The following is a 14,227-nucleotide window of genomic DNA, read 5'->3' as shown; positions in this document are numbered from 1 at the left end:
AATGTAGACAGAAACTTAAGAAAATAAAAGTCGTACAAGTTGGTATGAAGATGTTAGATGCTTGGGATATCTTATTGTCAAAGTTAGAAGATTTTTCAGTTCGAGGTATAAAGTTCTATACACCTTCTCCAAACTTCTATTCTATCTTCACTGGATATAAATATGAACAAGTAGAATGGAAAGAAAATATTATAGAAGCTTGGTTAGACCATGTCAAAGAAATTATATGCAATGGAAACGAAAAGGTTTATGAGTATATCTTATGTTGGTTTGCAAACATCTTACAACATCCAAGTGCTAAAAATGAAACTGCTCTCATTATAATTGGAAAACAAGGAACTGGTAAGAACACTTTCTTTACAGATATTTTGTGCAAACTGTTAGAAGGTTATTCGAACCCGAATATGACAAACTTAGAAAACATCTGTGGCAAGTTTAACTCCTCAATAGAGAATATGAAACTTATAGTTTGCAATGAACTTCAAAGTATAGATACAACAAAAGTTTTAAACTCAGATGCTTTGAAGAGTCTTATAACAGACAAAGTTGGAGTTGTTGAAAGAAAGTATAAAGACCAAAGAGTTTGTGAAAATGTTGCAAACTTCATTATGGTTTCAAACAATGCTGTTCCGATGAAGTTAGAAAGTTCTGACAGAAGATATGTAGTTGTCAGAACGTCAGATTCTCATATGCAAGATACAGAATATTTTGACGACTTAGCAGAAACTTTGACATCTGACTTTTACAACCACTTGTTCTCATATTTTATGACATTAGATATTTCAAAGTTCAATCCAAGACAAATTCCACATACCGAAGAGAGACAAACGTTGTTAGAAGCAAACAAGAGTGTATATGAACTGTTTATAGATGAGACTAACTTTGAGTGTTTAGATGAAAGGTCATTGTACGATTCGTATAAACAGTATTGTCAAGAGTATGGTTATATGGCAGCGTCTAAACGAACATTCTTGGCAAATGTCAAAAATCTTTTAGATGTTCAGAACGGCGTATATACAAAGAAAAATTTTTCTGAGTAAATTTTAAAAAAATATTTTTTTATCCGATAGAAAAGATGACGAAATATATTTCAGTCAACAAATATATGTCAGGACTTAAAGAAGAACTAGACCCATTCGCTTATTTGAATGTTTACTTCTACCATTTTGAAAAGTCTACATTTGACAAAGTTTGGAACATCGAACCAGTTAAGTTTGCTATTGTGACTAAAAATGGTGCGAAATTTGAAGACTTAGACATAGAAGGTTTGTTAGCAGTCAAAGAAAATTTTGACAGAAGGTTCTCAAACCTTAAAGAAGGCAAAGCATACAAACTTGTTATACCTTATGAACCAAAGAAGCAGACGACTATGAATATTATGAGTCTAAGATAGTTGAAGTTCAAGGTAAATTGGGTAAAAAGATTTTAGAGTCTAAGCCAGTGTTTGCTCCTAAAGAGGAAGAGAACATTGACATTGACCCAGAAATGTTCTAAAAATAAAATTTTATTTTTACATGTCAAATTTCTTTTTCTCTGGTTCAGGTTCTTTCTTCTCTTCTTCTACTTTCTTTTCTTTCTTTTCTCTTCTTCTTCTTCTCTGGTGGAGTTATGTCAAACTTCTCAGAACCATATTTTTGTAAAAGTTCTTTGTCCTTTAATAGCTCTTCTATTCTGTTTTCTATTTCATTTCAAGAACAGCGCATGTGTCTTCTTTGCATTCTAAGAACTTTTGTTGGACTTCATCTTTCCAATCGGCGTCATCTCTGTCAACAAGTCTGTCATTGACAAACTTAAGACTTCTCTGCTAATGTTTTATGGTTCTTGTCATATTCCCAGAAACAGAACTTTAGAACAAATTCACCTTTCTTGTTTACACTATGTAAGATTTTATGGTCGACAGATGTTTTGAGTCGAAAAGTTTGTCTCGAATATAGATAGCGAAATCGCTAGACATTTTCTAAAAGATAAAAATTTTAATTTTTCTAAAAATATGTTAGAAAAAAAGTTTGCTGACATTGACAAGAAATTTGAGAATGTTTTAAAAGAACAAGAGGAAGTTAGAAAATGCTCAGATAAAGCCTATACATGACAAGTTCTTATTTGCTCAGAATGGTATAACAGGTCTAATTGCACCACCTGGGTCGGTAAGACTTTCACTTATCTTAAAATGGCTGCACAACAACAAGAACTAGATGAGAAGAACCCATTCTATGAGTTAGTTCATTTGTAGTACTTCTGGTCAATTTGACCAAACCGTCAATTCGTTCAAAGATATTATAAAGAAGTCTAAGTTAGTATGTATAAAGGATACTGAGTTGTTAGATTGGATAAAGAAGTACCAAAGAAGAGTTTTGAAGTATAATGCTATAAATGAGTATATAAATTCTAAGTTTAAAGACCCAAATGAGGAAATGCAGAGAATATTAGAGAAGAAACACTTCAGAAACAAACAGAAAGAGATAGAATACATTTCGAAGAAATTGCAATCTTACGATTGGAAGACTACCCTCATAGATGTCTTCTTATTTTAGATGACTTTGCTTCTCATCCTTTGTTAAAGAATAGAGAACAAGACATGTGTCGAATTCTTAAGAAGCTCAGACACTTTAACATCTCAGTCGTAATATGTGTACAGACAGCAAAGAGTTTAAGTAAGGATGTAAAGAGAATACTGACTGACATAATACTTTTCCCTGGATTGTCCGAAGACGATTTCATGGAACTTATGAAAGAGTCCATGGCAGGTAAGTTTGACAGACATGAACTATGGGAGAAGTATAAAGTCATACAAGACCCTCATACTTCTTTCAGAATTCATATCTACGCAAACAAAGTTCAAATTGTAAAAAGTCAAGCTTGAAAAATAAAGAGTTTTGGCGACCCCGAAAGAAGTCAGTCTAGAGAAATTTCACTGTTTTGTTGCTGAATTCAATAAAAATATATTTTAGGTGAAGAGGTGAGATTTCACCTCTTTTTCACCTAATTTTTCACCCCAGTTATTTTTTAAATTTTGTGAAAACTCAACGGTTTGACACATGCCCTAAAAAATTATTTTACTCAGAATTTTGTTGCTGAATTCAGCAAAAAATAATGTTTAGGTGAAGAGTGAGATTTCACCTGTTTTTTTCACCTCTTTTCTCACCTGTTATTTTATAAGCGTTTTACATGAATTGTACGATGTATATTTGAAATCCTAAACAGTTTTGTAGCTTCTATTTCTTCGCTGAGGATATCGAATGTTTTAACGATACCGAAAGTTTCTTTATACTTCTTCTTGACGTCAGATAATAGGAAATCTTCTGCTGTTGGATAGTTTTTGTTCAGAATTCTAACATATCCATTTTATTTTCTGCTGGTTTTTCTGCTTCTTTCTTTAAGTCTGCATAGTCGTTTCGCATACGTTCTATCTCTTTGACGGAGTAGTTATATCTCCTCATTGCTGCTTTACATTTAGAACATTGCGGATTCATTTTTGCGTTATATTCTGAAACCTTACCTGCTAAAACAACCAAGGCGTCAATTGCTCTCTTCATCTCAAACATAGCGGGTCTTATCTGTTCATTCCATACCTTACCCCTACTATCTTTATCTCTTATTTCCCATACACATTTTGCAACTAATGAAACAAAGTTGTCGTAGGTCTTAAATTCTTCAGATTTGTAAAGGTCAGAGATGTTCTTATATAACATGTCGCAATCTTTGTCCATAACCTTATGGTTGCAATGAAAACCAAGGAATTCATAATTTACCTTTCGTATGAACTTCTTTATTTCTACTGAGTCAGTTGGTTTCACTTCAATTTCGTCAAATTCGGGAATAGTGAGTTTTTGCTGCTGAATTTCAGGCAATTTGGGTAAATGGTCAATAATGTCCTGCATTTCATAAAGATACTGTTCATTTGTTTCATCCTGTGCGGTACAGTCTAAATTACTTGTTAACAATTCCTGCTTTATCTTCTGGATTTTTGTTTCGAAAGTATATGAAGAAGGAATGAAGTTTTTCATCTCTACCAACATAGATGTTGGATTCATGACTAACGAGTTTGGTGCTGTAGTTGTTTGAACTGTTGTTGTGCCGATTGTTGAAATCATGTCTTTTATACAAAATAAAAAAATAAATAAAATAAAAAATAAAACTAACTTTATTTTTTATTTCGGGAAAATTCATGAGGTGAAAAAACAGGTGAAAAAAGAGGTGAAATCTCACCTCTTCACCTAAACATTATTTTTGGGTCATTTACGCTCATTACGATGAAGTTTCGACAAAACATTTACGATGAAATCATGAAAATTCATGAGGTGAAAAAACAGGTGAAAAAAGAGGTGAAATCTCACCTCTTCACCTAAACATTATTTTTGGTGTAAATTTATGACAAAATTCAAATTGTAAAAAGTCAAGCTTGAAAAATCTAAGTGTTTAGTCTTAGTAAGATGGTAGCTTCTTAAAGCAAATACCATTGCTGAGTTTTATGTACGTGAAGAGAAGTACAATGAATTCAATTACGAGTACAATTGCAATGACAACTAAGGCAACTATTTTTGTCTTTTGCCAGCAAGGGTACTTCTTCTCTTCCAATGGTTCGGCAGAACTATACTCACTCATGAGAAATGCCAAAACGGTTTAATAGAAAAAGTGTCATTTTTTCATGTCCGAAGACTCGAAGGTGCAACACTTCCAAAATACCGACGAACTCAGAAGAGCAGCATGGCAGTATGTTCTTGACAACTTCTTTGAGTTCTCCAGGCACACCTTGGAAAATGCTGAAGAACTCCGACACAGAGAATTTGGAGAAATTGCACTCCAATACTACATTGACAAACAAAGGGTAAACAAAGGGTAAAATAAGACTAAAAACTTAAGGTTTAAAAAAGTGACATTTTTATGAGCTCCGAGTCACCGAGAAAACTTGGTCAGATGTTAGCAGCTTACTTCCCTGAGGAGGATGGAAGCGTTACATACGTAAGGTTCAAAAACAACGAACCTGGAATTGCGTACCAAATTCCGCAATTACATGACCATGGAAGAGTACGAAAGGTTCCTACAAGAGAAACCAGCTCTAAACAACTCAGAAAAGAAAGAATAAAAAGTTTAACTCGTAATTGTTTATTTTTTTACTTGTATGGGCAAGCTGCAAGAATGAAGTCGACTATCTCAGTCTTTGTCTTGACCAGTTGGACTGCTCTTGCGAGTACGTCTGTTTTGCGGTCTCCAGCTGGTGTCTGACCTTCGTAATTGCGCATGTTCTTGAGAGCTCCAGTTGTAAATGATTGTAGGATGAAGAGTCTCTCAGACTGCTTGAGGTAGTCTTCACGGTCACGAACCGAATCTGTGGTACGAGTCGAATCGGTCGATTTGAGGGAAGAGACTGAAAGCCTGTCGTCTTCCATAGGGGCTGTGGCATAATCTTTGCGTAAGCGGTTCAGACCTTCTTCGAACTCTTGGTCTCTCTTGGACTGAGATTGGAATTGCTGGGGTGGAGCTTGCTGGAACATCCAAGGGTTGGGGAAGTAAGGCATAGGCTGAGGAGGGTAGTTCGGGAAGCCTTGTGGTAGGTAGTAACCTTGAGGTGGAAATTGGTAGTAATTTGGTGGAGGGACTTGCTGGAACTGAGGTTGCTGAGGTGCAGGGGCTGGTGCTTTAGGTTCCTCTGGTTTGGGAATGGGCTCGGTTGGTGGTACGTCGGACATCTGTTTGTGGCTTAACCGTCGGAAGGAAAAACCTTTCCTGTCGGAAGGAAAAACCTTTCCTGTCGGAAGGAAAAACCTTTCCTGTCGAAGGAAAACCTTTCCTGTCGGAAGGAAAAACTTTTTCTGAAGTTCGACCAAAGTTCTCAATTTTCGAAAATTTGAATGGTTTACGGACGGACAACTGGAAGAGTCCTTCCTGTCGTCGGGAAAATTTTTTCCTTGTCGGGAAATATTTTCCAGTTGTCGGGAAAATATTTTCCTGTCGGATGGAAGGACTCGGAATGCCAGAAGGATTTGACGAGGCAATTTACCTTATAGAGATAAATGAAGTTGTTAAGCAGTACTTGCGCAGGGTAATGAAGCCCAAGGTCAAGTTCACCAGTATTTCTGGAAGGTCTACACTTCAGCTCGAGACTTCGACTGGAATTCCAATTCAAATACCAGACGGGACAGCCTACGACGACATAAAGGACGCCAAAAGAGAAGCTCTTGTTAAGTTCCTAAACAAACGTCCTTGGATAAAAATACCAAACAAGGAGAACCCCCTACCCCATATGAAATTGGCAATTCAGTCTCTCCTTCACTTCTCGGGTCAGCCGTTCTACATAACCTGTGAAGGCGACATCCAACCAGTTCAGTCAACCTTAACGTTTTGAGTAAAAACATTTTTTTTTCATTTTTTGAATGAAGCAAGTTAAATTCGTCCCACACCAATCTCAATGGACCGATGAAGAGTTTCAAGCCATGGTTGAAGCGTTGAGAACGACATAGACGGCGAACTTGAAGGAGCTCAAACCACAATTGCAACCAAAATTGCACAAGTCAAGGAACAGATAGCTCCACTTAAAGCTACCAAAGCTACTCTTGACCTCATGGATAGTTACCGTTTAGATGTCAAGAGTGGAATAAGACAATTAAAATTAAAACTTCTAAACTACGAAGCTATACTCCAAAAGTTAGCAGAAATGAGAAGACTTTACCAGAGCTACTTACATGTAAGGGACTTACCTTCAAGCAGTCCGACCAAAGATGAATTTTCTGACATTGTCCCAATTTTGTCCGAAAGTCAGCTCAGATGTTTTGAACTGCTCCCAACATATCCAGAATATGAACGTTTGCCTGAACTCTTCCGCAATCTCAAAAAACGTTTTTTGGTTCTCATGTTCGAAACTTTTATCGGAAGAGACAACAAACGTTCAGAAGAAGAACAAGATATTATTTTAAACTTGTTGTATGACATAACTGTCATAACAAGCTTTTTGAAGTAAAACCGCCATTCTCAAACCACTTCATTTTTTCGATGTCCGAACAAGCACCGAAGCCGAACACAATGGCAGATGTCCTTTCAATGTTGCCAGACAAGCGCCCAGTTCAAATTCAAATTTTGAATTTGAAAGCTCATCTGACAAACACCGTTAAGACTCTCCAAAGTAGTCTTATGGAAGAGATGAAGGGACTTAAAGGTGAGTTCCTCATGAACCAAGCTTCCAATGAGAAAGTCCTGAACGATTTGACGGAAACCTTGCGCATTTACGCGAGAGAGAACCGAGACCTTGCCAGACTCATCTACCGTTTCTTCGAAGAGATAGATGCCATCTGGAAGGTACTCGGAAAGGACAGAACCTCCAACACCGTAATTCGTGAGTACCAAATTGAAGAAGGAATTGTCGAGGAAGAAGAGGAAGAAAAGAAACACGAAGAAGAAGAGGAAGAAGATGAAGAAGAGAAACACGAAGAAGAGGAAGTTTGGGCAACCCTTGTTGCCGATGACGCTTACGAAATTTCCCAACCCTACCCATACCAAATCCGCAACAAGGAGACAGGCAAGGTTCTTACCCCAGTCCTCAACAACTTGGGACACTTGAACCTTAACCTTCGGAATCGCGGTTCAATCTCCATGGGCAAGCTTGTCGCAATTCAATGGGTTCCAAATCCAGACAAGAAGACGAGGGTCAGACACATTGACGGTGACAAGCTCAACAACCGTAAGGAGAACCTCGAGTGGTTCTAAGAGTAAAAAAATTTTATTTTAGGGGGAAACCCCAAGTAAATTTAAGTTTTTATTTAGATAAGTAGCTTAAATTACGGATAATTTGGATAAGTAGTTCCTGACCTCTGAATTGAACTCTTTCGTCATCCCAGTTGCGTAGGAGGTCGTCCCAGAGGAGTTGGTAGAATTGCCAATCCAAGGACGATTTGTCCTCCCAGGCATTGAGGATGTACTGCTCGTAGAGTCTCATGACCTCTGCCTTGCACCAGACACCCTCTCCCTTGGAACGTAAGGCTTCTTCGAAGTGCTCGAATGCGATTGGCTGCTTGACCATCTGAAATGACACTTTTTGTCCGTTTGGTCAATGTTTGTGTCTCGTGCCATAGTCGACGAAAATACAGACAAACAGGTTATATATGAGTTTGAGACCAAGAATTCCCCACATTTAAATTCAAATTCGAATAAAAATTTTTTTACTTCATGCAATGTTTTATTTCTGTGCCGTCTTCAAGTATACCCCAATACTTACGCTTGGAGAGGACATGAACTTCGGTGAAAATTTTGTCCAATTTGAATTGACCCATCTTTTCACCGACCATACCCATTTCAATGAGTTTGTTGTATCCTTCTTCGTTCGTCATGAGTGCGTCAATGTTCTCATAGTAAACCTTCACTTTGGATTTGACCTCAGAGAAGAATTTGTTGTAGTTGTCAAGGACTGCCTTTGCGAACTGAGGGTAAGACCAATGTTCGACAATAGGTTTTAATGTGGTTACTAAGCCACTTTGACCTTGAGTGAATTCGTACTTCAAAACAAAAGGAGAAAACCTTTCAACAAAGTTGTCGACCTTCTCATAATGTTTACTCTTCATCTCTTGAGGTTTCTTAATGGAATATCCCCATGTCGAATTCATAAGCAATTTGAGTGTCATTGCAAGTTTGGGGTTTGAAGCTTTCCTAATATCATACAGTTGTTGTATGACTTTTCCAACTGTATAGTTCCTTCCTGGGAACTCACCGTCTTCGTTTGGAATTCCAGTTGGAATATATTGGACAAACCTCATGTACGCAGCGTTAAGGTCGACATAGTATATCTTTTCATATGAGTCAAACTTGTCGCAACCAATCGGTCCAGTTTGTGGAAATTCAAGTGAGTCTCTTATCTTTTGAGAAACCTCGCCTGTTATCTCATAAACATCGTCAAAGCAACCTGTTTCATATAAAACCTTCTGAGCTAACTCAGAAGCTCTCCAATACAATTTGACGTCAATTGGATGTCTCAATGGAAGTTTGTTTATAGCATCTTGAAGTTCTTGCAACCTCATTGGAAGTTCTTCTGGTTCAGGTTGGTATCCGAACAATCCAACCCCTTGTGGAATTGTGTACTTCTTTTGTACTAGAACTTTGTCTGGAACAACTTTTGGTCTTGCTAACAATGAAAAGTTTGTTTCGTCTTTTGGTACAAAAGTTTCTGTCAGCTTGTCATCTGGAATTGGTTCCAACAAACCTTTCTCGAAAAGAATGTTAACAGCTCTGACAATGTTACACTTGCCTTTTCCGAACAATGGGTTTGTAAGACTTTCGTTCAACATGAAGTGGTTGTGGACAATTGCAATCTTCAACCATGGTAAATTGAACTCAACAACATAGTCGTCATGTGAAGAACCTTTAGCTGTAGGTATGTTGACTCGGATATTGACATTTGCCAACGGTGCAATTTTTGCCAATTGACCTCCGAGAATGTACCTTGTCTTCACACATGACTCAAGATACTTCATCTTCTCATCTGTAACAAGACCAGAGTTCCTGAGACATGTAAGAATGCAAGGTTCATTGACAATTGTTTCAATTGAATTGTAAATTCCATACCTTGTCAAGTCAATGTCAGACTTATTTATGAACGGGAAGTATCCAGCATGTTGTCTGACTGCTTGCGGGTTAGGTTGGTACCATTCAAATTTTACACTTGCAATTCCTTCAATTGCATTCAAAATGTCTGAGTCGGAGTCAAACATTTGTTCTCTCTTTGTAGTCTTGAAAGCGTCAAGAAGTTGTGCGGCTGTTGTGACATTGCCATGTGCATAGTAAATGTGACCGTCCAAATCTGTTATGGTTAGTCTGAGATTGTATCCTTTCTTATTTCCGTCTTGTATGGCAGCAAGTACACCCATGAAGCCTTCTTTGTTCTTTCCTTCGTCAAAGTTTACTGTAAAGGTTCGACCAGATGTAATTTGACTTCTAACTTCACGGTACTTTTCATATGCATATCTTGTTCTTTCCATGGGAGCATGTTTGTCTTCACCTTTTCCTTTTTTCCTTCTCAAAGGATACAATTGTTCGTCATGTTTCCAATAGAATCTGGCAAAGCCGTCGTGTCCTTCAACTTGCGGTTCAGAAACATCGAAAGGCATGTCCATAAGACGTTCTTCTTCTAACCTCTCTAGTCTGTTTGGATAATTTGCGCGTGCTGTTTCCAATTCCATTTCGTAGCGAAGACCAGACAATTTGTCATAGACTTTTATGGGTCTTCCCTTCCTATATTTAAAATTCTTCGAAACTTTCCAACCATATCTTTCTAACTCTGCTTTTATTCTAGCAGATTTTCTATCCATTCTATATGGGGGCATTTTTATAAAAATAAAAAAAATGTTTTTTCTTTACTTTACATAACCGCCTGCTGCCATAAGTCTTTGACGCCAACCCATACCAGCTAATGAAGGTTGACTTGGTTTAGTTTCCAAACTAAACTTTGGTTTTGGTTTATCTTCAGTTTTTGGTTTTTCTTCTTCTATCGGTTTTTCGTCACTTTTCGGTTCATCTGACTTTACCTCACTTGCAGGTTTAGTTGTGTCGTCAACATCTTCATAAATATCATATGCCATTTGTTTTTGTTTTCCTTTCAACTTTTTGTGTTTGTTGTAAAGTTTAGAATATTTCGACTCTAAGTCAATGAGATGTTCTATAATGAACTGTTGGTCAGTGAAGTATACTTTTCCATCTGTTGTCTCGAAAGCTCCTTCAGACTTCAATATTTTATTTGTGAGGGTCTGTTTCTTTTTTGAGATACTAGCCGTTCCATTTCTATGAAAAGTGACTTTGTAGTTAGGGTTTGTATTTCCAGACCTGGCACTTTCTATTATTGAATTTTTCTCTTCATCTGTAAGTTCTTTGACAGGTTTTGACAATGGTTCTGAACTTTTTGTTTGTGGTGTCAAATCTACCGTTTCAACTTCTTCGGTCATTTCATCTCAGTAAAAAATTTTAGTTTGGTTTGTTTTCAACTGGTTGTTGTTGTTTTTTAAGTCGGTCTAAAACTTCCTGAGGTATAGGAAGAACTTGACAAACACGTTGTGTAACTGCTGGAAGTCGACAAATCCATCTTGAACCCATTTGTCTCAATGCTGTATTGTTCATTTCATCTCAGTAAAAAACTTTACATTCCCCAAGTTTGAGGTGGTTGCGGTTGGTTATTGTTTACCCACTGTTGTGCATGGTTATATCCTCTGTTAAAGAATCTTTCACCTTGGTCCATATAGTGTCCTGCTTGGTTATAGTAGTCATTTGCTTTGTTATAATAGTTTCCTGCTTGTCTTCCTACATTGTCCATCCATCCTTGAACTTTTCCTCTTGTTTCAGGATTTGGAATAAGATTTGCTGCATCTCGTGCTACATCCCAACCTTTCTGTACAGTTTGTATAATAGGTTGTGCTTTCTCTTTAAGTATACCTAATGTACTCAAAATCTTCCTTCCAACTCCAAATACACCTCTGGCTATTGTTCCCACTGCGGGCAAAAATCTGGATGCAACTCCTGCTAATGCGCCAAATAAACCCATTTCTTATGGGTTAAAAAATGACGAATCCAAACAAGGACCCCTATGTTTCTAAGGCAACAAAAAAGCACTCATGATAAAAATCTTTAGTTCAACACCAAATGCTTGGTTTATGGATATCTTGGAAAACATTCCGAGGTATAGAGAAGATGGACCACCATACTGGCTAATATTTGTCGGTCAAAACACAAGATACTGTGAAGCCATACCATTACAGTCCAAAAATATTTTAGATGTGAAAACTGCTTTGACAATCTTCGTTGACAAATACCATCCAACAAAACTGACATCTGACTGTGAAAGTTCTTTCAAATCAGACGATATTAAAAACTATCTGCGTTCAAAAAATGTAAACCAATATTTCATTGTCGACCAAAACCATTCTGCTCTTGGTGTCATTGACAGTTGTATAAAAATCTTAAGAGACTTAAACCAACCACAAGGTGGTGAGGTAGATGAAATGTCATATGACGACAAGTATAGACATTTCTCCATGGCAAAGATGAGACAAGTTTTAAATATTTACAATACCCGTAAACAAAAAGGTTTGGGAAACCACTCCCCCGAAGAAATGAAAAACAACCCTGACTTAGAGAAAGACTATATATTTAATAGTTTAGTCAAAAGAGACAAACAAGAAAGAATGCCAGGCTTCAAACTTAAGAAAGGTGACAAAGTAAAAATAGAAATACCTAAACGCGACCCATATGAAAATACTATTGACTATGACAACAATGGGAACTCGACAGGTACTCACATTCGTGTTCGTAAAAATAGAAGAAAGTATACAAGAGAATATTATGAAGTTTTAGGCAAACATGGCAAAATGTACAGACTGCAAGCAGAAGATAAAACTACTATTGTCAGACCTCGTTTCAAACTTGTCAAAGTTCAAGGTGGTATACTTTCAAAGACAGTTCCTAACAAATATAAGACAACTCCTGACGAATATGCTAAAGAAGTTGAAAATGACGACTAAGCAATTCTATACCATGCGTAAACTGTCATGTAAGGTGGCATGTAGTCTTTACTTTGTCCCGTTGTTTGTGTATACCTGAAACGAAATGTGTATGGTTTCCTTCTCCCTGAGTGTCACTCCAGTAACAATTTATAGCAAACTTAACGTCGTCTTTAACATCATATCCTTTACCTTTTGTCATTCCTGACCAATCCCAATATCTATGCTTATGCCAACCTGCTTGAGATGTACTTAAATCTATGTAGTGACTGTGTGCAGGTAAGTTTTCACCTGAAATCGTTTTACTTCCACCTGTTTCCTTTGAAGAGTTTGCACAATACAAAAACCTGTCGACTATTTGTTCCCATGCACCAACACCAAACATTACTTGAGGACTCTTGCTTCCATAGATGTATAAATAAACCTACTGGGTTCATTAAATCAAACATATGAGATATTATAGGATTGTCTCTTTTGAACTTAAAATATAGTGCAACTATTTCAGGTTTCTTCTGGTTTGTGTTAGAATATTTTTATAATATAATCTTATGTTTTCAGGGTAGGTAAAGTCTTGACTATAATATTTATTTCTGTCATCTTCATAATAGTATACTATTCTCGTTTTTCTATTGCATTATATCTTTTATATCTATAAAATCTAAATATAATGTTAGCTTTTGTTCATCTACATGTGGTGTTCTAACGTCATCTCCATAGTCATAATAATATGGTGCTGGAGCTGGGTTAGGTAATGTCATATCTGCCATTTCATAAACTCTTAAATATTTCTTTTGTTCGTCTCCATATAAGTTTAAGTAACAGTTGTTGTCTAATGGAACTTTAACTTGTGTACCATCATTCTTTATATAGCCTACATACATTTCATTGTTATTTTTCGGAATGAGTTTATACCGTATACCATTTTTTAAGGAGTGTACAAACTCCCATCTAAAATATTTGTTTTCTTCATTGACAGAAACATCCCCAACAATAGTTTCAATATTTTTTGTTGTTCCTATCAAACTTTGGTATATTTCATTGACATATGTTTTATCTGCTTTATTTTCAAGGCTAACGTTTAAGTCTGTTATTTCAGATATAGAATGTGTATGTCCAACGTCACTTTTCCTGTTTAAGGTTTCTTGTAAGTTTGTAATATTTGCAATGGTATGTGTATGTCCAACGTCACTTTTCCTGTTTAAGGTTTCTTGTAAGTTTGTAATATTTGCAATGGTATGTGTATGTCCAACGGCACTTTTATTGTTTAAGGTTTCTTGTAAGTCTGTTATTTCAGATATAGAATGTATATGAGTCTTTTTAGAATATTCGTTTTCAGCTCTTGTCACTTCACTTGACATTTTATTGTCAACATATGTTTTGTCTGCTAGTTCAGGATGAGTATGTTCTTTTGTTGCATAAGCATTGTTAGCTCTTTCTTCTTCTTTTGCTATTGCATCGTCTACATATTCTTTGTCAGCTTTGTTGTCAACATCTGCTTTCAAAAGAAGTTCATTTATAGGTTTCTCGTTTAAAGTTCCTTTTGTTGGATTTATACAGACAGTATGGTTCTTATTGTCTTGAAACAGAAACTCATCTGTCATTGGGTTTAATGTCAGTTTTAAGTTTCCTTCTTTCAATGACTCAGATATCTTAGAATAGTTTGAAAAGTTTGTTGTGTTCTTATTTAGAGCTTGTATAATGAGTTGTCGGTTGTGTTGTATTTCTCTCATAGACGCTGTTTCATTTGACATTTTTATTCT

At 36.5% G+C, this 14,227-nt stretch overlaps 11 protein-coding genes and 3 pseudogenes across 14 annotated transcripts, besides 1 other annotated feature; 6 read left to right on the top strand and 8 right to left on the bottom strand.

Annotated features, from left to right (window-relative positions):
• Positions 1-14,227: part of a mobile genetic element that runs on past both edges of the window.
• On the top strand, positions 211-324 carry TVAGG3_0905430 (uncharacterized protein; the record flags this gene model as incomplete). Its single annotated transcript, XM_051251542.1, has 1 exon — positions 211-324. The coding sequence occupies one exon, from the start codon at positions 211-213 to the stop codon at positions 322-324; it is 114 nt and encodes a 37-aa protein (XP_051077116.1).
• TVAGG3_0905420 lies at positions 1,991-2,860 on the top strand (annotated as a pseudogene). Its single transcript has one exon. A coding segment is annotated over exon 1 (870 nt).
• Positions 3,154-4,091, bottom strand: TVAGG3_0905410 (annotated as a pseudogene). The gene has a single exon. A coding segment is annotated over exon 1 (938 nt).
• Positions 5,112-5,687, bottom strand: TVAGG3_0905400 (uncharacterized protein; the record flags this gene model as incomplete). The annotated part of the gene is made up of 1 exon (XM_051251541.1): positions 5,112-5,687. One exon carries the CDS (start codon positions 5,685-5,687, stop codon positions 5,112-5,114), a length of 576 nt encoding a protein of 191 aa, XP_051077115.1.
• TVAGG3_0905390 (uncharacterized protein) lies at positions 5,954-6,343 on the top strand (the record flags this gene model as incomplete). Its single annotated transcript, XM_051251540.1, has 1 exon — positions 5,954-6,343. One exon carries the CDS (start codon positions 5,954-5,956, stop codon positions 6,341-6,343), a length of 390 nt encoding a protein of 129 aa, XP_051077114.1.
• Positions 6,560-6,955, top strand: TVAGG3_0905380 (uncharacterized protein; the record flags this gene model as incomplete). Its single annotated transcript, XM_051251539.1, has 1 exon — positions 6,560-6,955. One exon carries the CDS (start codon positions 6,560-6,562, stop codon positions 6,953-6,955), a length of 396 nt encoding a protein of 131 aa, XP_051077113.1.
• TVAGG3_0905370 (cytochrome B-C1 complex subunit 6, mitochondrial family) lies at positions 6,988-7,698 on the top strand (the record flags this gene model as incomplete). Its single annotated transcript, XM_051251538.1, has 1 exon — positions 6,988-7,698. One exon carries the CDS (start codon positions 6,988-6,990, stop codon positions 7,696-7,698), a length of 711 nt encoding a protein of 236 aa, XP_051077112.1.
• On the bottom strand, positions 7,748-8,011 carry TVAGG3_0905360 (uncharacterized protein; the record flags this gene model as incomplete). The annotated part of the gene is made up of 1 exon (XM_051251537.1): positions 7,748-8,011. One exon carries the CDS (start codon positions 8,009-8,011, stop codon positions 7,748-7,750), a length of 264 nt encoding a protein of 87 aa, XP_051077111.1.
• Positions 9,877-10,289, bottom strand: TVAGG3_0905350 (uncharacterized protein; the record flags this gene model as incomplete). Its single annotated transcript, XM_051251536.1, has 1 exon — positions 9,877-10,289. A coding segment is annotated over one exon (413 nt), but the record flags the coding sequence as incomplete, so codon positions are not given.
• TVAGG3_0905340 (phage tail repeat-like family) lies at positions 10,335-10,919 on the bottom strand (the record flags this gene model as incomplete). Its single annotated transcript, XM_051251535.1, has 1 exon — positions 10,335-10,919. One exon carries the CDS (start codon positions 10,917-10,919, stop codon positions 10,335-10,337), a length of 585 nt encoding a protein of 194 aa, XP_051077109.1.
• TVAGG3_0905330 (uncharacterized protein) lies at positions 10,939-11,091 on the bottom strand (the record flags this gene model as incomplete). Its single annotated transcript, XM_051251534.1, has 1 exon — positions 10,939-11,091. One exon carries the CDS (start codon positions 11,089-11,091, stop codon positions 10,939-10,941), a length of 153 nt encoding a protein of 50 aa, XP_051077108.1.
• On the bottom strand, positions 11,111-11,512 carry TVAGG3_0905320 (uncharacterized protein; the record flags this gene model as incomplete). Its single annotated transcript, XM_051251533.1, has 1 exon — positions 11,111-11,512. One exon carries the CDS (start codon positions 11,510-11,512, stop codon positions 11,111-11,113), a length of 402 nt encoding a protein of 133 aa, XP_051077107.1.
• Positions 11,612-12,488, top strand: TVAGG3_0905310 (annotated as a pseudogene). The gene has a single exon. A coding segment is annotated over exon 1 (877 nt).
• TVAGG3_0905300 (phage tail repeat-like family) lies at positions 13,254-14,218 on the bottom strand (the record flags this gene model as incomplete). Its single annotated transcript, XM_051251532.1, has 1 exon — positions 13,254-14,218. A coding segment is annotated over one exon (965 nt), but the record flags the coding sequence as incomplete, so codon positions are not given.

This window comes from Trichomonas vaginalis, chromosome I (genome assembly GCF_026262505.1).
Source record: "Trichomonas vaginalis G3 chromosome I, whole genome shotgun sequence".
In the NCBI taxonomy this organism is placed as follows: domain Eukaryota; phylum Parabasalia; order Trichomonadida; family Trichomonadidae; genus Trichomonas; species Trichomonas vaginalis.
The sequence above is the reverse complement of the archived record's forward strand: the minus strand, read 5'-3'. Positions and strand labels throughout refer to the sequence as shown.